This window comes from Liolophura sinensis, chromosome 6, assembly GCF_032854445.1.
Source record: "Liolophura sinensis isolate JHLJ2023 chromosome 6, CUHK_Ljap_v2, whole genome shotgun sequence".
Classification (NCBI taxonomy): domain Eukaryota; kingdom Metazoa; phylum Mollusca; class Polyplacophora; order Chitonida; family Chitonidae; genus Liolophura; species Liolophura sinensis.
Genome location: NC_088300.1, coordinates 56,952,964 through 56,973,996, shown reverse-complemented (window position 1 = coordinate 56,973,996; position 21,033 = coordinate 56,952,964). Strand labels below are relative to the sequence as shown.

The following is a 21,033-nucleotide window of genomic DNA, read 5'->3' as shown; positions in this document are numbered from 1 at the left end:
AATATGGTTGTAAAAATCAGACTGATGTATATTAACCTCATATCATATACGATCTTGACAGTTTACACTATATACAGGTCATAATGTAATCAGAACTTTACAGGCAAGATAAGTACATGTAATAAGCAATATATGCTTAAAATAATCATAATAAATCATGCAAGCTTTTATTTTCTCTGATCTGAAGTGTTCATGTTGTTTTATTTCCTTATAGACATGAAGCCGTCTTCAACTCTGTACGGGAAACTTCGTGTTATATTTTAAAGTGTATTTATTTATTAAGTGTTTTATTTGATTGTTGCTTAATTTTTGCAGCACTTTTTCACTTATATGGTGGCAGTGAGCATTTTGGCGAGAGGAAACTGGAGTGCATGGTGTAAACCACTGACTGGCAAGTTACTAACTTTTCCACATGTGACATACAGACATGTGTACTATGGACCACTTTCACAAAACTTTGTAAGTCGTGTTTCTTGTAATTTTTTTGTTAAAGACGTGTTTAGGTTATAGCATCATGTTATGATGAAATCATTCAGAATTACAAAAAATTGATTTTGAAGTTTCGTGAAACTGGCCCAGGACAACAGTGTTTGTTTTACAGTGAGAAATGTGTCATTGTCGAAGATTACAAGCTGTGGTCACTTTCACAAGACATCTTAAGTCATATTTCTTTCAACTTCCTTTGTAAAAGACGAACAACTGATTTCTGTAGTTTTGCAAAAGCGGGTCCAAATTATTGAAAGACAAGTGGCATCAACAACTTGTTTTCACCACGGCCTCACAAGCAATGAGTTGGGCCATGCCCCCCCCCCCTTTCAAAAGGGGGGGGGGGGCAACATATATTTTGGCCTCCCACTTTTCAGGTTCTGGAAATTATATATACTTGTAACACAAACAGGGAGTTACTCCACTTTTAAAGCCTTTTACATTTTGAAAAAAAAGGTTCAAGAGAATGTAGATTGTTTTACTATAACTCAACACTATTGCAAATATATTTTCTCTGTAAACATGGTAAACTGCAATTTTCCCAGTACACATTACTATTAATATAGGGCCTACATGTTTTTTTTCGTCCTTAGGCCTACATATTTATATATGTTTATGAGTTTTCATAAAACGTAAAATTTATGAGATTTCTCCCTTAGATGGGACTTGTCAGTCGATTGAAATGAAAACACCTGACAAACTTCATCGAGTTCAACTTTAAAATAAATCCAACCGCCTGGACATTTCTCATGGAGTTTGACACATAGTTCATTTTATTGTTTTCCTTTCTTTTTATGAGAGTTACTTAGCGTAGGCGGTTTTTTAAGTACAAATGTTCATGCCACATGTACTGAAATAATGGCCTTTTTTTAATAACAATTTTTCTGCAACGTCGGTTCTGTATTTTCTGCATCCATGCAACCATGCAACCATGCATGGCAGCAATTGTCATAAGGTTGTGAATTTTGATTATATCTCAAAGATTTTGCTTTTCCAGATCACATGATGTAGTGTCACGAAGTTATATTTAACAGGTTTTCCAACCTAATAATGTGCCAAAATTATAAAGGTTTATGTAGGTTTGCTTGTTTTAACTTTCAGTACACATATAGAAGTAGCATATATTAATATATACAATTCTCCCATGGAAGGGCAAATCATCTTCAGTGTAATTTGACAAAAAGTGGACTCATTTGTCTCCAAACAAAATCTGTTTTTCTGATTTAATGACTGTTTCAATGCGATGACGTTGCAGTTCTATTCAGCCCAAAAAGCAGAATTAATAACATATTTGTACAGTATATGCACTCATCGGTGTTATTTATTCCATTACGGTTTATCGTCATTCCAAGATCATTTCACATAGGATAGGTTGCAAGATTTATCAGTGAAGGAAAGATAAGTAGCCGTTGTAACCACCGACTTTGGCGTGTTACTGACAATTCCCCTAAATCAGACGCACGCCTTTTTTCTAAGCCAAAGGCCTGATCAAAAAGTGTATGTATAAATGTGAATGACATTGATTTCAGTCTAAAGCAAGTCAGCACGAACAGGCCGGCAAGTTTACCCCCAAGGCCCAGCAAAAACATGGATGTTTCTTTCCACCGAATCTCCTCCATACAAGTTAAATGCTTGTATCAGTCAATCTACACCAACCTTTCTCCAACATGCATAAATTTAATGTTGAATTCAGGATAAATTATGTTCTTGCTGACCCATGGAGCTCCAGGCAAAAACGTCAACAACTGAGTTAAACGTCTATTTCAATTTTTTCAGGCAGGCTTAAATGGTCGACAACACCTCAATTGGCATATCTATGATACGGCAAGTCATCTCTAAGGCGATATAGCTCCTTCAGAGCTTCCGGGGCCTTGGCGGCTTCTGGACCCTCGCCTTTTTTGCTGGGAATCACACACACACGCCCCTGAGGGTACTGACCTTTGACAAGTTACTGGTGAATTTCTTAGATTTAAAGATACTGGTAAAATATTAAATGATTACTCCAAAAAAGCTTAAATCATTATTAATCTGTGGGATTGTTTTTTTTTTATTTTAAACAGTAAACTATGCACTAGGACAATAAAAGCTGGTGAAAAAAAATATCATTTTTACAATACAGCTCTGATCTCATATACAACTTTCTTCTCATTTTCACCACTGTAAAAGATAACAACTGAGAGTATTCTTTAAATCATGTATATCTATCCATGTGACTTTCCGATCCATGTGTTGGGCCAGACAAGTAGAATTCTTACGAAGTTCCAAGTACATAGGCCTAGTCAGAATAAAAATTTCAGTTATGTGCACAGACAGTTAATGGTTTAATTTAGAAAAAGTGGTCATCAGAAGTGGCGAGTCTGACAAATTTTAGATCTTCATCAGAATCCTTCATCCACATGTAGCTCCCTCCACAAATTCACAAGGAGTCCAGGTGTGTTATTGTAACACATACAACAAGATAATCTCAAAACTGACCTTATCCCAAATACATGTTATGTCCCATAGGCACAGTATTGACATGATGCTACAAAGGCATGCACCCACACTTTTTCTCTTGCCATGGATTTAGTTATGGTAGATACATAAATAGGAGACACCCCCTGCATTAACATTTGTGTGCTTCAGACAAAACACTCCCTGCACTTATGTTTGTGATTTAGCATAAGTATGGCCTTATGTGACAATAAATCAGCTTTTCAATGTGATCTACAAACATTTTTATTTAGACCTACATACACACAGGCTTGCAGATGTTGGGACAATATATACTCTGGATGTATGGTACCAGGTATGTACATGTGTTTAAATGAGACATCACTGCACAACATACCTATTTCCATTCTTCCCAATAAGTTAACAGATGAATACTAAAGCAGTTGATGTTGTGGTTGCATTGAAATATTCAGTTACCCAGGATTAAAAGTAAAAGAAAAGAAAAAAAAGCTCTCTGCTCTCCCACTTTTCTGGAGAGAGGTAGCAGTCAGAATTCCTGGGAATTCCTACAAATTTATTACCCTGGTTCCAAATTTAAGACCGAAAAATTTAAAAACAGCTTCTGACAACAGTTTCAATTCTAGATCAACAATCCACAACAGAAACCGGATTGAAATGGCTGTCATATCAATCATTTGCTTTGCGGTGTCTATGCTCCCCCTTTCCGGCCCCACCACTGCTTTCTTTTCGAGCAGCTATCTGGACCCTTACCTAATTTGAAAGTCGGTTGCATCCAAAGCCCTACCAGGTCCCCCTCCACGCACTTTGAAAAAGTCTCTGTTGCTCGTGACTTTAGATGACCCTCAGGAACATTGTGTTGAGGTAGACTGTACTCAAACTGCGCACAAAGCCACACAAAAGCCTATCAGTTAGCTGGACAGCTGTGTTAACAGCTCTGTTCATTGATATATTACCATTTCTCACCATAGAACGGATTGAATGACAGGATTGTGAGGGTTGGTGCTGGAGTATACAATTAACAGCCTGAACATTTAGCACTCTTGCATAACGCTACTTCACCAAAGTTTTCTTTCATCATGTACTGTGCCAAACAACACAGTTTACATATATATTTTCATGTGCACATGAGCTAGATATATTAACCACCCAGTAGCAGCAGTTTAGGTTTCCACTAAGTATATCCGGACATACACGTAGCCCTATACAGTATGACAAGAGTGCCCTATAAAATTTTATAGTCCTGGCTCAATGTAAAACACAAATGTATTTAATAGGGTTATTTTAGACATCAAAGGTTTTTAATCGACTTCTCATCTGCTCAAGACTATTTACTGAAGCCTCAAAATGCCTACAGTAGGCTATATTTTGATGTCTTGTTTCATAAGAGATATCTGGAAAGAGCAATGTTCTCCTCTCAGGAGATATGCAATCAGAATCTGTTTTGGGGAGGTTGCATATTCAAAAACTGAATGAACGTTTACAATGCTACAATGAATCAGTACCGATAGTTAAATTTTGCTATCTTTCATGTGACACTCAAATGTGGGAAGGTCAGTCAGCAATCTGCAGATGGTCGCCGGTTTCCTTCCACCATAATGCTGGTTGCTGTCATAAAAGTGAAATAATCTTGAGCAAGATGCAAAAATCCAATCAAATAAATAAATACATGAATGTGACATCATCATAATCAGCTGAGTAGAAACATTTGATATCAATGGGGAACCCAAAAAGCTCCTTGCCATTCGTAAACAAATAGGTCCAAAGCTATAAACTCTTTCGTTCTTTCCTTTATTACATCACAATTATAGGTGTATGTGTGGTCATAACATACCTAGGTAGTAACAAACATTGCTGCATCAAAGCAGACGACAATGTACAGCGATTTGAACCATTTTGTGTAGCCTGTCTGCGAGTTTCCCCTTTTCCTGTCAACAGTCCTATTTTCGGGTGTTTGCTGGGTTCCCATTTGCAATGATGCAACTGTAGCTGCAGTCGCACAATTTTTTTCCAGGTCTCGTGTTAACATCAGCTTCCAGATCTAAACTGAATCAAATGGTAAACAAAGCATGCCTGTAGACGTGATCTGGTTTAGTGTAATGTAACCTTGTCACACTGATACGCAATGATCAGATAACGGCATACATGGATGAGTATCAATTCTGCAGAATGTTGATCACTCCAAGTCTCCAATCTCAGTCTGGTGTAGTGTGGGGGTATCACCTAAGTATTCATAAATGGAAACTAAAGCAAACAACCTGGACAAGCTTCCTAGCACCCATATTTGACGGGCAAGCCGTTTTCACAGCTGGGAAACAACAACAACAAAGCCTATGAATTTGTAACTGATGGGCCCCTGTTGTTTTGATACCCTAAGTGTGTACCAATTTTTACAATCTGTGGCTACATATACACATGACAGATGGACAGATACACTGAATGAAGACAACGATGACTGGTCATACAGATTAATGACAGATATTGAAAGCTTAGACATCCAGTGTTTCAAGCACTGCTTTTTTTGGTCAAAGCTGAAACTAACAATTTAATATTAGTTCCAGGTCAAAGATATGTCTTACAGGGTAAAGCCTTATACACATACTTACATTTTACTGAGGAAGACCAATGACTTTTGAAGTAAATGTATATTCAAATAATACTGATCTGTCCAATGATGTTGCATTAAAACTCAAACCGTCATCTCAGGTACAATATACAGACTGTACAACAGTTATATATTCCACTGATTCACATCAACAAGTACAAAATCCCTGTACAAAAGCTACACCATACAAAAGGGAACAAACCCTGCCAGTTGTTACCTCATCATACATGCCGTACATGTGGTACTTACAGCTAGCATAAGAACAGCTTGACTATATGGCACTACATATATATATATATATATATATATATATATATATATATATATATACACACACACACACAAGATAACTTATTTACCACCACTTGGATTTTCCAATCTTCAAGAGCGCAAAATAAAGAATGATAGGGATTTACATGATAGTCTGATACGGCTCCCCCAAGTTCTACTCTACTGTAACATGTACACAATTATGAGCTAGTTCCTATTGTGAGGATAAAGGAGATTTGGGAAAACCTACGAGAAAACCTACTCCTGCTTTCCATCTAATTTGATTTATTCTGAATGATTAATGTTACAACACTGAATGCTTATTTTGAACTGAAGCTCTCTGTTATAAATTATAAATATGTTCATCCTCAAAATTACCGATTGACAATTATACTGAGGCTACAGGCTCTGAAGATCAAACAGTCTCATGATAAGAAAATCATTTCAGTCTTACAGTATGAAATATAAAGTAGATATAAATAACCCAATAACCATGTCATGGCATCCTCAGTTATATGGCCTAGTCATCTAAGGTTGTGGATACAACAAATCAGCTTGGCCTGCAGACGGCAGTAATAAATTAACTAGTGGATTCTATAACGTATGTACAAATGTTGAAAATATATCTTCATATCAGCCAAAAATGTATGTCATTATCATCTGGATTTCACTTGATAAAACAGGTCACATGATGATACCATTTTTTTTTCATGTATGATCAGTGAATGAACTACAGACTCACCAACTCAGGAATAACACTTTCACTACCTGATATGTAAGACTCAGGACTGCCATCTGCCCGGAGGAAGTAAACAAGATGGACTCGCTTTACAATTTTGACCATCTGAACTAGCACAATGTATGGAAAACAGTTCAGGACTCACTTTCACACAAGTTATTAAATACATTTTTAAAACTTTTCCCATAAATCACATTGGCCTATTGAGCGGAGGCAAAATAAGTTAAGAGAAATTTCATTAACAAACATTATCGTGAAAATCATATCAGAATAGGGGCTGATTGCCCTTAAAAAATCACTAACGAGAAATGGTGCAGGAAAATATAAATTCATTTAAAAAAGCGCTTCACATAAGCCAAATAATGGATCATCATACACACTTATGAACAAATGTCTTCCTATATCAATAAACATGTATATCACAATGTCTCCATACCCAAAGGCACAGCTCAATTTAGGTGGATGTGTTTCAACTTTACTTTTCATAGGATTCTTCACCAGACTTGCCATACATCTTTAACAAACACACACAACCGCCAACAAGTCAGACAAACTGAAAGTTCTCGCGACCCTGCTGAGGCCCACTGCCTGCCTGGTGGCTGTGCTGATTATGTTTACAGTTAGAACTATGTTGGTGGGTGTGGCTATGACCATGGCCGCCGTCTCCATGGTGACTGCTGTACCCTGTCTTGGAATGCTGATAGGTCTGTGACCTCTTGAACTCATCCAAGCTGCTGATGACATTAGACAGGGTGGAATCATTCAGTTCAAATTCCTTGGTCCAGTCCACTTTGTTAGGACGACATAACCCACAACAGCGCCAGCCGAAAAAGTCCACCAAGTTTTTCAGATATCCACGACTAAGTAAAAAATAAAAAGTTTTTTCTTATTTCATTGAGGTTTACTGACTGGACACCAAAACAAAAAAATCCAAGTTTAATTTAAATCTATCTAAAAAGTTATTTCCAAACTCTGGTGTAGGCCACAAATGTTACATTTAAATTAAAAAAGATCACTTTTAGTTAAACTTTCTTTCTGCTCAGTTATCAAATTTCCTTGAACACATATTTAATTTCTGGTACTGTTAGATTACGGATTGAACTTAAATGCAATGATAACATCCCAAAAAAAAAAATCCTGATCATACAGTGAAAGTTTTAGCAAAATGAACACAAAGATACATCAATTATTAAACCACTGATAAGTCAATTATGACCAGTAAAACAACATACTGGAATGGACTAGCGTGAGAGTTGGGCTTTCCAGCATTGAAGTGTGAGTATCTGTGAATATTGAGTCTCTCATTGGTGGTCATGCTTAGGAAAATCACCTGTCAGAAAGCAAAGGAAATGTTTGCTGATGGTGACAACAGAAAGGAAAAACAACTGCAAAATTTCAACAAATACTGGTTAAGTAGAAACAAAGTATAATCTTACAGAACCGTCATATATACAAGTTTTATTCAGAAAATAAATCATTTAACAGACAACAGATCATCTCCCTAGCTGATATGTATGAATGACAATACATGCCATTATAACAATGAGAACTTCAAAGGTACGATCTACATTATACAAAAATCTTCTGCACTGTATACCTGTACATGCATACATACGGAAAAAAAAGGATGCTTAGAGCCTGTATAGGCATCCTCTGAATTACCTCCCATGCCACGCAATAATAGCTACGATGTAATGTGAAGTTATTTTTTGAGGAATGACACTACAACAGGTAGGAACTTGACTATTGAAGTCGGCCTATGCAGTTATGTCACAACAGTGACAATTATTTTATAGGTGACAGAATGTAGAAAATCATGATATCAGCCATTGAAATGTCGCTGAAATTTCAAGAGGTTTTAAGCTGTTCATTCTCAGCTTTGGAACATATATTATGGAATTTGTCAAAGTTATCTGTTTTACATTTACATATATATTTCATCAGAGGATATTTAAATTTCCTTTCAATGGCTTAAAGGAACCTCCGTGGCTCAGTTGGTTAGCATGCTAGCGCAGCGTAACGACCCAGGAGTCTCTCACCAATGCAATCGCTGTGAGTTCAAGTCCAGCTCATGCTGGCTTCCTCTCCAGTCGTACGTGGGAAGGTATGCCAGCAACCTGAAGATGGTCGTGGGTTTCCCCCGGGCTCTGCCCGGTTTCCTCCCACCACAATGCTGGCCGTCGTCGTATAAGTGAAATATTCTTGAGTACAGCGTAAAACACCAGTCAAATAAATAAATAAATCAATGGCTTAAAAGCAACATAAATTGTTTATCCTGGGCTTTAAGACATAATTTAACAAAATTAAAATATCTGATGAAGGAAATCTTCACCTAGCTTGTTCCACATGCACTTTGTAACTCGCTATTACCTACACTTAGAGGTCCCACCTAACGACAGTTTACTCCTAAACACACAAAAGATTTAAATGGCGATTGATCCCAAGGGAGGCAATTCAGTGAAGCCCTACTGGATAATAATAAAACTATGTCAGATCATGTTACCTGATTTTCCTTTGTTTTCTAATTAATCAAGCTATTCTCTGATCCCATTAGACTAAACTGCTGCCACACTGTGTTCGTGTTGATTTTGTTACATTAAATTGAATGAAGCACAACATTGAGCATATTAAAAAAAAAAGCAAGAGTGTTCACCAGTCAATAGAAACTGAGCATGATCCAAGGCTTAATGCTTACCTGGTAGAGCTGACAGCAAAGAAGAGCTGCCACCCAGCCTAGGTGAATCAGACCATTCAGCCCCATCCAGCCTACCCAGGGGGAGTGACTGCAGATCTTCCAAAGCACACCTGTAATTCCCTCCTCGTAGAAAGACCAGGGACAGTTCGCATCCCAATCTGTTTAAGGGGAGACAGCTGAGATAAGTAGACTTGATTTCTGTCTGCTGTTTACTTTAAGGTTGTTTTGATCTACACACAAATACATACATCAAATGCAAATTATCTCACAACAAATAAATAGGCTTTGAACTTCATAAGGTGATGTCACTACACAGGTAAGAAATACGTGTATGAAAATCAAATTATCTGGTGGTCTTTTTCATTCCTAGCATTCTGAAGCCAAATTCAGTACAACATTAAAATCTATGGTTAATTGATTTTAATGAAAAGAAAATCATACATACACGTGAAGCATCCATGCATAAACCACATGATCAGCCCAAACAGAAAAAACAGATATCCTATGAAGTACTTGTGGTTGTTTGCACCTGAAACACAAGAAAAAAACAGATATCCTATGATATACTTGTGGTTGTTTGCACCTGAAACACAAGAAAAAAACAGATATCCTATGACATACTTGGGGTTGTTTGCACCTGAAACACAAGAAAAAACAGATATCCTATGAAGTACTTGTGGTTGTTTGCACCTGAAACACAAGAAAAAAACAGATATCCTATGACATACTTGGGGTTGTTTGCACCTGAAACACAAGAAAAAACAGATATCCTATGATATACTTGTGGTTGTTTGCACCTGAAACACAAGAAAAAAAACAGATATCCTATGACATACTTGGGGTTGTTTGCACCTGAAACACAAGAAAAAACAGATATCCTATGAAGTACTTGTGGTTGTTTGCACCTGAAACACAAGAAAAAAACAGATATCCTATGATATACTTGTGGTTGTTTGCACCAGAAACACAAGAAAAAAACAGATATCCTATGACATACTTGGGGTTGTTTGCACCTGAAACACAAGAAAAAACAGATATCCTATGAAGTACTTGTGGTTGTTTGCACCTGAAACACAAGAAAAAAACAGATATCTTATGACATACTTGGGGTTGTTTGCACCTGAAACACAAGAAAAAACAGATATCCTATGAAGTACTTGTGGTTGTTTGCACCTGAAACACAAGAAAAAAAACAGATATCCTATGACATACTTGGGGTTGTTTGCACCTGAAACACAAGAAAAAACAGATATCCTATGAAGTACTTGTGGTTGTTTGCACCTGAAACACAAGAAAAAAAACCAGATATCCTATGACATACTTGTGGTTGTTTGCACCTGAAACACAAGAAAAAAAACAGATATCCTATGACATACTTGGGGTTGTTTGCACCTGAAACACAAGAAAAAACAGATATCCTATGACATACTTGGGGTTGTTTGCACCTGAAACACAAGAAAAAACAGATATCCTATGAAGTACTTGCAGCTGTTTGCACCTGAAACACAAGAAAATATAAAAACAAATAATGAAAGACATATCATTAATCATAAAGTTGTTTAGATATAGATATATCTAAAAAATATAGATATTTACTGTTTATATTTACTATAAAGAAAAACGTAACACAAATTTAATACTTTGACCCTAACAGACGATGTCAGCTAGATGTAAGATGGAAATCTCATCCAGCTGTGTAAACTGAGTTTGACCCTTCAAAGATGTCAGCAGTTATTACAAGATGCACCGAAAACCAACAAACACCCCACAGTAATAATAAGAGCACGCTTACCCACCAACACTAAAAGACACACCCGTGGTCAGGGATGGTAATACTTAACCACCCACAGAGTTGCCAACTTAGGGTCAGTCATACTAAATACAAAGATCTAAGTCATCTATAAACACATTCATGGGTCAGTGGTAATAAAAGCTAAGTTACCTAAATCAAGTAAGTGATGTTCAGAGTAAAGGTACCTACCCACATATTTACCCATCCAGGTCTGTGATGTTCAGAGTAAAGGTACCTACCCACATATTTACCCATCCATGTCTCTCATACTTAGATTAATGTTACCCTTCTACACAGTTACCCACCTAAATCCCTGATACCCAGAATAAAATTATTCACCATTACAGTGACCCATTCAAATATTGCCTATCCAGATCTGTGATGCCCCCAGTGAGAGTTACCCACTCACAGAGTTGCCCACCCAGGCCAGTGATGCCCACCCAGGCCAGTGATGCTCCCATTAGGAGTTACCCACTCATAAAGAGGCACACCCATAGAGTTGCCCACCCAGGCCAGTGATGCTTACAGTCAAGTTACCCTACCATGATTGTGCATAGCCAGTGCTCTGATGCTAAGAGTCAAGTTCCACATTCACACAATTGCCAAGCTTAGGGACAGTGTTAATAAGAACTAAATAACCCATCCACCAACACAGTTGAAGACATGAACTGAGGCAGTCAGGGTAAAGTTACTCACCTACACAGTTGCCCACCCAGGGGCAGTGATGGTCAAACTTGGCCACACAGCGGTTACACATGGAGCAGTGTTTGGAGCGGATGGGTCGGCGTGTCAGACAGGTGCTACAGAACTGTTCCAGGGTCATGGACTGATTCTCAGCTAAATCCAGGATGTTCTATACAAACAAAAGTACCTGTTTACATGGATATCCCACAAATATTACAAGTCAAAGGATTCATGAAACGTACCGTTTTTATTTCTTAAGATGCAGTTAGGGTGCATCTTAACATATCCTGGACATTATGTACTAACAAAAGTACATGTATGCAAACAAACCACAGGTGGAGCATGATCATCCACTCTTTGGCACAAATGTTTTAAAATTGGAGAAATTGGATACATGCATGACAACATTTTCTGGTACATACATGTGTGTGATGCTTTTTGAATATATGTATAACTCTTCAAGAACAATATTTACTGTTAAAAAAAATACATAAACCGTACCTGGATTTTCTCCTCCCTGGCAACCTTCACATATCCAGGGTCCATTTTCCAGGCTTTGAGAAAATTATACATCAACAGAATGGTGTTTATCCCAAACAGCAGCTGAGTTGTGAAATCAGACACATCTGGGCTTGGTTAAGAAGGTATGAGATTTATCAATGGTTAAACAAGAAGCAGAGCGTGATGTTTTAAACGTTATCTGGTCATATTTAGCATACAAGTACATATAAAGGTGATTAGCATACTTAATATTACTCCTGTCACAAACTTAAGAGTACCGATCAATGCATGACTTGCAGCCAATTTAGTCCGTACCCAGATTTTATCACCTAAAAATGTGACTATACTCAGTTCCTCATTTCTTTCAACAAAACAATAATATACCAGTAATATCTTTATAATTTTTTTCTAAATTGTCAATATCATTGTCCATCTGTGATCAATTATGAGGTACACCCAATCACGGCAATACAAAACCCTGATTTACAATTCCCACATTATTGACATCCCTGGTAGGCATGTCTAGGTAAAGGATACAGGGCCAGAAGTAGACAAACCAGGTCCAGTACATCCAAAATTTGGTGGACAGGTAGAGTGATATGGGTAGAATCTCCTGCACGGTCTGGTCAAAGAAATACCTGGAGAATCATGAACAGTGAGAGACTAAGTTAGGGGGGTTAGTACAGAGGTACTCCACAGGGGTGATGGCAAGTGCAATACACACAATACCGTTAACTTCAACATTCCAAACAAACATTCTCCTGATATAAGGGCATTTAGAATTACTGATAACCTCGATCTTGCAAAAAAAAATTATGCGAAGCGGGAGTGTAGTATTCCCCAGGACTAACCAGATTTTCATAAAAATTAGAAAAGAAATTGAGAAAGATTGTGCGAAATCAGGTCAAAGTGTGACATCAAATATAGACCTACATGCAGGTCAACCGGAGACTAACTTTGGAAAGTTTAACTTCTGTATGTGTGTATATGTATGTAGATATATACATATGTGTCAAGCTAAACAATTTTTCAGTCACATGACGACCAGGAGTCATTAGGTGTATGTACGGATATTGTGTCTTCCTGTAGCAAGGAAAGTCCATGCTGTTAAATTGCTGCCGCCACTGATGCCGAAAACACCAGACATGACACTGTTTCCTTGCTCTAACGTCTCAGTGCTCTGTGCCAAGCGAGGCAGCAACAAGTACCATTTTTGGTATCTTTGGTATGACCCAACCCAAGCTTGATCCTGAGTCTCCTGACTTCTAAGCGCAAATTCTGCATGGCATAAATATAAAACAATTGTGCTCTATTTTACTTATAATTTTTTAACAATGGATATTTAACTTGATGATGTTACATCCAGAGAATATCAGCAACAGATTAAGTTGTCTCAATAGCAATTGAAAGTAACAAAAAGGTCGTTTCGTCCACTTCTCTTCAGTGGGGGGCCTCCGTGGCTCAGTTGGACCCAGGAGCCTCTCAACAATGCGGTCGCTATGAGTTCAAGTCCAGCTCATGCTGGCTTCCTCTCTGGCGGGAAGGTCAGTCAGCAACCTGCGGATGGTGGTGGGTTTCCCCCGAGCTCTGTCCAGTTTTCTCCAATCATAATGCTGGCCGCCATCATATAAGTGAAATATTCTTGAGTACGGCATAAAACACCAATCAAATAAATAAATAAATAAATCTCTGCAGTGAAATTAGGTCGAGTGCAAAGTTGTTGTAAATGTAAATTGTAACTATTGCTGCTAGATATCTGAGCGTGATAGAGAGATTTCTGTCGGATTTCTAGACTGGCCTGGGTTCAGCTGGGGTCATCACAGACAAATCTGATGTCACTACATGGTCAAAAATAAGAAAAAAAATAACAGTAAAATGACAGTAATCAGTGCAGCGGCATATTTGACTTGCTTTTCATCAGATCTACATGACAGCTGCACTTGGCGAGTCATGCGAGTGTGGTGTGAGGAAAACATTTCACCACACTGCATATGACCACTCTAAACCAATGGTGGGCCTAGAATCTACCGCGTGTAGAAATAAACTTTCATACACTAAGGGCAGCTTTATACTCTTCCATACCCTAAGAGCAACTTAATACTTTTCTGTATCCTAAGAGCAGCTTTGTACTCTTCTATACTCTAAGAAGAGTTTTATACTCTTCCATACCATAGGAGCGGCTTTATACTCTTCTATCCCCCCAAGACCAGCTATGCATTCTTCTATACCCTAACTATACCCTTTGTGAGTATGGCGTAAAACACCAATCAAATAAATAAATAAATCTATATCTTAAGAACAGCTTTACATTCTTCTGCACCATAATAAGAGATTCACAGTTTTAGTAATATTCTGGATATCAGGATTACTGATCTAAATCATCTCAAGGAAAATGTTCGGGTCAACAAGAAAGGAGGTAATGCAAAAATTTACAAACCAGGCATGTCCTCTCTCTTTACAGAATTATAGCAACAATCCTATGTATCTGTAGATCCAAGTTCATCTGTCTGTGAATTGTGGAATGTCACTGCCCCAGGTTACAAGTTTTCTCAAATATGCATGTTAGTTATTTGTTTTGTTTTTTTTTTCTTTGGCTTTTTTTCAATGTTTTCATCTGTACTCCTAAGGTTATTCAGATCTCCCCCCTAGACATGGTATCTAACAGTGAAGACACTTACCTAGTGACTGTTCTGACAATAAAAAACAAGGAGACTATAACAAGAATTTTCATCCACCATGGACTTTTGAACTCAAAGGCATAGCCGATGGTGAATATCATGAAGAAGGGGAACAGCCACATGATTCTGTTTCGGAACGCCTGTAACACACCAAGTGGAGACAACTCTGATCATCACTCACAATGCAAAACTGATCCGTAAGTATACACAATAAAACAAAAACCTTTTAACTAAAAGAAACCTTTGATCTTCATTCTAACTTCATAAAAGTACAGTGTTAAATACCCAGGCATAACCACACTGGCATAATGATTAAGTCATTTCATTCATCAAGAAGGACATACCTAACCTAAAATGATTAAAAAGCAATGAATTCTATTAAAATACAATTGTTTCCCTTAAACTCCCCACCTTAGAATCAACCTTTTGGGGTACAGTTTAGGGCCACATCATTGATCTATGACCAGGATCTCCGTATGCTACATTTAATGCGAGTCTATGTTTTTGTTTCATTGTTGCCTGTTCAGGCACATGTTGAGAACTCTGAAACAAACAGTACCCAGCTGTTTTACAGAACAGCAGGGCAACTTGAATTGCAGCTTGTGGAATGACAAGAAAGCCTTCTGAAAAATCTTTCATCTCATCCACCCTGGTTTCAGAAGATTTGGACGTGCTTCTGTAAGTAGATGAGTTAGATATCAACAGGACAGAAGATATATTCTAGAAGATGACAACTCTGTTAGGTACCCAGCAAGGCTAGTCACTGACCTTATTAGATGTGAAGCCCTTCAGGCAGTGTTTCTGGTCCAGGCCTCTCTGTGACCTCTCCAGCCACAAGCGCTTCACCACACCTGTGCTCTTCTTAGACACAGCAATGTCCATTGGGGTCTGACCCTAAAAAAGGTAAAACAACAAAACCATTATAGCTAGCACCCTAAATTAACACTGCAGTACTTAACTGATATATCTTATTGGTGTTCATTTTTGTCACGTGTTCAAACTTCTCTGGTATATATTAAATCTCATTACATTAAATCCTGGACATCTTTTCTTGTGACAGCTGTAACACATGGCTGCTCTTCAAAGAAGGCAAAATGAATCGTGCTTCAATCTGGTCATGTAAAACCAGCAAGTGCATGAAACGTATTTAATAAATGAATGAATGCTTGGGGCTTAATGTAGTGCCATATTTACTACAAAAACATAATATGCAAATCTGCAATATACATTTCTTTTCACAAACAATGCTTTTCCAAATATATGGCTAAGATTTCAAAATTTCAAGAAAGTTGTAAAGTCTTGATGAAGAAAAATCTAGAAAAAAGCCTATAAAAGATGTGAATGTCACCATATGTTCTGTTAAAACTAGAAAGACAACATATGAACATTCATAAGTTCCATAGAAAAGCTTACATTGTTGTTGAGCTTGTCAATTTCAATGCCTGGTGTCTCTAGCAGCAGCCTGATGATGACAGTATTCTCTGATGTACATGCCCAGTGAAGCGGCGTGTTACCCTGCAGTTTGTCTGCCTTGTTTCCATTGGCACCCAAAGTAAGGAGAAGACGACAGGGGTCATACCTGTAATAAAGTACCAAATAAAGACCTCATGATCAGTTTTCAAACCTTAACAAACACTACTGTGAATACAAAAGCTGATGTACTCAGTAGCAGTTTTATAGGTGCATAATGGTATTAGAGACCAAATTTCCAAAGGTATAAAAAGTTCTCCAGCAACTTAGACAGGTAACCCTGGAAGATCATTAAAATAAATGACCACGTGATTTCATCCATGTTTGACTTGGAAGAAAAGTTTAAGACTTTAATGATGAGTATCCCAAACACTCTGTGATTATTAAAACAATGTAAAGTTTTGTCCAACACTAGGCATTAAACTACTTCCATCCTACGAACCACAATGGTCTTTTAGGAATCTTTTGTTTGAAAATAATTTCATGGCAATCATACATAATACTGGTAACTTTAAAAACAATGTCATTATGGGAGGGCACATACGAGAACACTCTGTAGGCTGCCCACATCAGCGCAGTCATTCCATTCTTGTCCAGCATGTCTGGGTCCTGCCCTTTGGCTATGAGATAGGCTACTATGGACGTGTGGCCAAACTGAGCAGCCAGATGTATACAGCTACAGCCTGGAACATACAGATGGATATAAAACATTATCTGGCCATGTTTAGAGTTTGTACATAATGGGAAAAATGTACTAATTCATCCATCACCAAGGTGTTTCAATCTGCGTTGCTCTCTTTGGTGTGCAAAACATGCTATGTATATATTACACATATATTATCATGGTATACAAGAATAGTAATAAAAGTCTAGTTAGGTAATATATTAGGTGGGCATAAAAAAATGGGCCGTTCTCTGACACTCAATATCTCCAAAACCCTCTTACGTCAGCTTCTAAAAAATTACACACTCAAAAGCCATTACGTCCTAAGTATACAGACCAAATTTCTATTTCATCCCTTAAGATTTCTGTTCATGGGACCAAAATCAAAATAGAGTCAAAGACACGTTCCAGGCATTTCAAAATGATGTTCTACCTGGTTTTACTTGAAAAGGTGATCAATTGATCCTCCATCTTCTCGGCAAACAGCGCCCAAACGTTTCTTCCATGAACTGATTGAGTCCCGAATCTCCTTAAAAGTAATTTTTTTCCAGCAGTGCTTGATGCATGTTACACAGGTGCAGCGCGCGCCCGACACCTGACAGGTGACGCAATGTGGGTCACCGGAACGTGCGTTTTGAAGGCTTTGTTTTCGTTTTAAACCCTATGTACAGACTACTCAAGCTATGACCTTTAAAATTTGTCATTATTTTAACAAAATCAAGCCATTTGAATGTTTAAAGTTTGCAAGGCTTTGAACAAAGGATAAAGAAGCAATGTACTATCAAAGAACGGCCCATTTTTTTATGCCCACCCGAGATAGTTATCATATAAACACACAAAGTAACACTCAGCACCCAGTTCACACAGCCAATACTCCATATATTCTACACATTTCATTCCTCTCTACACAGCTTACCCTCTCCATCTCTAAGTGAGGGGTCAGCTCCATATGACATCAGCATGACAACCATCGGCAGGTGCCCTTGTCTGAAACATCATAACATCACAGACTATTAACAGAATGATTCAAGCATGCATAAACAAACAGCTACATATAAAGCACTAAGAGCATGACAGCACACAATACAGCTCCCTAACATCCCTGTACTAAGGAGGACTCCCCGCCACCCTGTAAAGTTTGGAAATGGGTGAGCATGATCATCAGTAACATATTAACAATCCAAAAATATTTGACTGGTCCCACAAATCCCAACATATGTCCTCCATATTTTTTAATCTCATCTTAATTTGGGGTTATTCAAGACATACTTATTTGATTTATTTGATTGGTGTTTTACGAGGTACTCAAGAATATTTCACTTATGCAACGACGGCCAGCATTATGCAGGGAAGAAACTGGGCAGAGCCCGGGGGAAACCCATGATCATCTGCATGTTGCTACCAGAACCACGTACTGCTGGAGAGGAAGCTAGAATGAGCTCGACGAACTCACAGAGACCGCATTGGTGAGAGGCTCCTGAGTCATTACCCTACGCTAGCGCGCTAACCAACTGAGCCAAGGAGGCCCCACAAGTCTTACTTCACCACACCATATTTAAGTTGCCCTATGCCCCATTTTTAAATCTAACAGAGAGTTATTTGAAGCGCCAAAGTTAAAAATCACTTCACACATTAAATATCTCTCAGATTATTTTTCATTAATCAACATTTTTGGAAGGAGCATATCTATAAATTCACACATATGTTTATCAAACCTGGTCGCCCAATGCAATGGAGTAGAATTCAGGTCACCTCCAAACCTGTCCACAATGGCTCCTTTGTCAATGTAGTACCTGAAAAGATAATGAATATGAGAGCATAAGAAAACTGCAATAAACAGAAATAGAATAAGAGTATCAAATCTAATTCTTTCATTGAAAAAGTAATATCAACATATCAGGTATACTATTTCAGACCAAAATATTTCGCAAGAAGATGGACCGCTTCGGTGGCTTAATGGTTAGAGCGTCGGAAGACCTGGGATCAAACCAAGGTCGGGTCATATCAAAGACTTTAAAAATGGTACTTATAGCTGCCTCTCTTGGCGCTCAGCAGTGAGAAGTTAGAGCAAGGAACAGGACTTGTTGGCCTGGTGTCGTCACAATGTAACTTGGTGGGGTGTACTGGTCCTGCCACAAAGAGACACATATATGTACGCACACCTAATCACACCTCGTCCTCAAGCGACTGAAAAATTCTTCAGTACGACGTTAAACACATCATTCATTCATTCATTCATGAAAAGACATTATGATGACTGCTTGATTCATTGATTGATTGACTGGTGTTCAAGGCTGTGATCAATAATTTCTCACTTCTATGAATGCGGTAGGGTTTGTGGTGGGTGAGAAACCAAAACACTCAGGGTAAACTACCCATTTTTGCCAGATATTGAACAAACTTCTTGGCTTTAACTTGCAACTGAAACAGCAACAGCTGGATGCCATTTATAAAGTGTCAGTATTTATTTACTTATTTATTTAACTGGTATTTTATGCCGTACTCAAGAATATTTCACTTAAACGATGGTGGCCAGCATTATGCTAGCAGACCTTTCCACTTATGGCCAGAGAGGAAGCCAGCATGAGCAGGACTTAAACTCACAGCGACATCATTGGTGAGAGGGACTGGGTCAATGCGCCGTGTTGGCATGCTAACCCCCTCGGCCATTGAGGCCCCTGAAGTCTTATTACTTGTTCATACCTAACAATATCTCCTCTATTATTAATGGCTGCCCAGTGAAGGAGGCTAACATTTTCCTTGTCCATGAGGTTGACATCGAAGCCTCCCTCGACCAGCTCCTGACATCGCTCCAAGACCCCATACTGTGTAGCTCGAACAATGTCAAATGTCTTTACATCCTCAACTGAGGGGCTGGTTGGCTGATTGGCCTGGTATGCTGGGTTCACATCTGCCTGAGCATTTGGTGATGTCCCATCTGTACAACCCTGACAAAATTCAGACAAGTGTATTAAAGTCAGACAAATGTATCAAAACCACAAATTCAGAATATTTACACATTTAGATATACAACTGGTTATTCTTCATTCTAAAGACATAAGATTACCACAAAGTACCACAGAAATTAAAGCTAAACACCTTTTCCAAGATTTTCACAAGATCGAAATCAATGAAACCCAGAGAATTGTAACAATGTGTAAGTTTGACACTTGTGATAATCGGTGACATAAAGAATGATAATCTGACCTGAAACTAACACAGAAACAGTCAATTATCCTTTTGATCAAAGCATATTGAAGTCGTGAAACGTTGAGGCAGCAGAATTATTAAAACAAAAAGCTCAGTGATCAATGCTAAATTTACGACTCAGTAAAAAAATTACCGCTGTCACATAAATGAAACGTTTATGAATGCAGCGTAAAACACGAATAAGTAAAGGAAAACTTAAGAGAAAAATAAAGCAGTAGTGGTGGCAGTAGTTTCGCAACAACTGACAGCCAACATCCTCACGCCAAAGGCAACAAGTTGAAACCTGATCACAACAACAACATCACTAGTAAACTCAATGTGTGGAATGACCTGAGACATCATCGTTTGTTAAAGATTAAAGGCATGGAGGCCCGAGACACTACACACCAGAATGTCAGCAAGAATAATGTTAAGGTTTACATACATCACCATACAGAATTGGCTGAACTGGGTTGCAACTCGGGTCTCTCTCCGCCATGTTTCTTTGACAGACAACTAAAATACCTAACCTACAGTACAAACGGAAGAGCACAAAACCATGGCCATGCAGAAATACGAAACTCGTCCAGGCAGACCACACTCAATACAAACGCCGGTGTAAATTCCCTAAAACAAGATAACGCTCAAATATACTGCAATAAATAAATAAATGATGACCATGCTTTAATCCTGTTTCTTATGCACAAGGGGCTGTCCTTGTATGGTAGGCCCTACTCTGGTTTCCCCCACCACAAACCCTGCTGTAACCGTACATTAGCGAAAATTCCTTGAGCAGACCTGTGGCGTTA

The 21,033-nt window shown here is 38.2% G+C and overlaps 1 protein-coding gene across 2 annotated transcripts; it reads right to left on the bottom strand.

Moving 5' to 3' along the window:
* Window positions 1-5,877: 5,877 nt before the first annotated feature.
* Window positions 5,878-20,726, bottom strand: LOC135466340 (palmitoyltransferase ZDHHC17-like). 2 transcript variants are annotated; one of them, XM_064743772.1, is made up of 15 exons: window positions 20,670-20,726; window positions 19,739-19,983; window positions 18,751-18,828; window positions 17,952-18,022; window positions 16,916-17,054; window positions 16,315-16,480; window positions 15,670-15,795; window positions 14,902-15,041; window positions 12,761-12,861; window positions 12,224-12,348; window positions 11,735-11,891; window positions 9,692-9,775; window positions 9,247-9,404; window positions 7,784-7,881; window positions 5,878-7,411 (listed from the first exon to the last, which is right to left on the bottom strand). In XM_064743772.1, the coding sequence occupies exons 1-15, from the start codon at window positions 20,721-20,723 to the stop codon at window positions 7,096-7,098; spliced, it is 2,058 nt and encodes a 685-aa protein (XP_064599842.1). In that variant the 5' UTR covers window positions 20,724-20,726; the 3' UTR covers window positions 5,878-7,095. The 2 variants fall into 2 exon arrangements, with proteins under 2 accessions (XP_064599842.1, XP_064599843.1); XM_064743773.1 differs by having other exon boundaries at window positions 19,739-19,973; window positions 20,670-20,697.
* Window positions 20,727-21,033: the final 307 nt, after the last annotated feature.

Coding starts and splice junctions, on each gene's coding strand:
- LOC135466340 (XM_064743772.1), bottom strand. CDS start 20,723: ATGGCGGAGAGAGACCCGAGTTGCAACCCAGTTCAGCCAATTCTGTAT. Junction 15,042..15,669: donor AGGGCTTCACATCTAATAAG/GTCAGTGACTAG, acceptor GGTGTGTTACAG/GCGTTCCGAAACAGAATCAT. Junction 7,412..7,783: donor TCTCACGCTAGTCCATTCCA/GTATGTTGTTTT, acceptor TTTTTTACTTAG/TCGTGGATATCTGAAAAACT.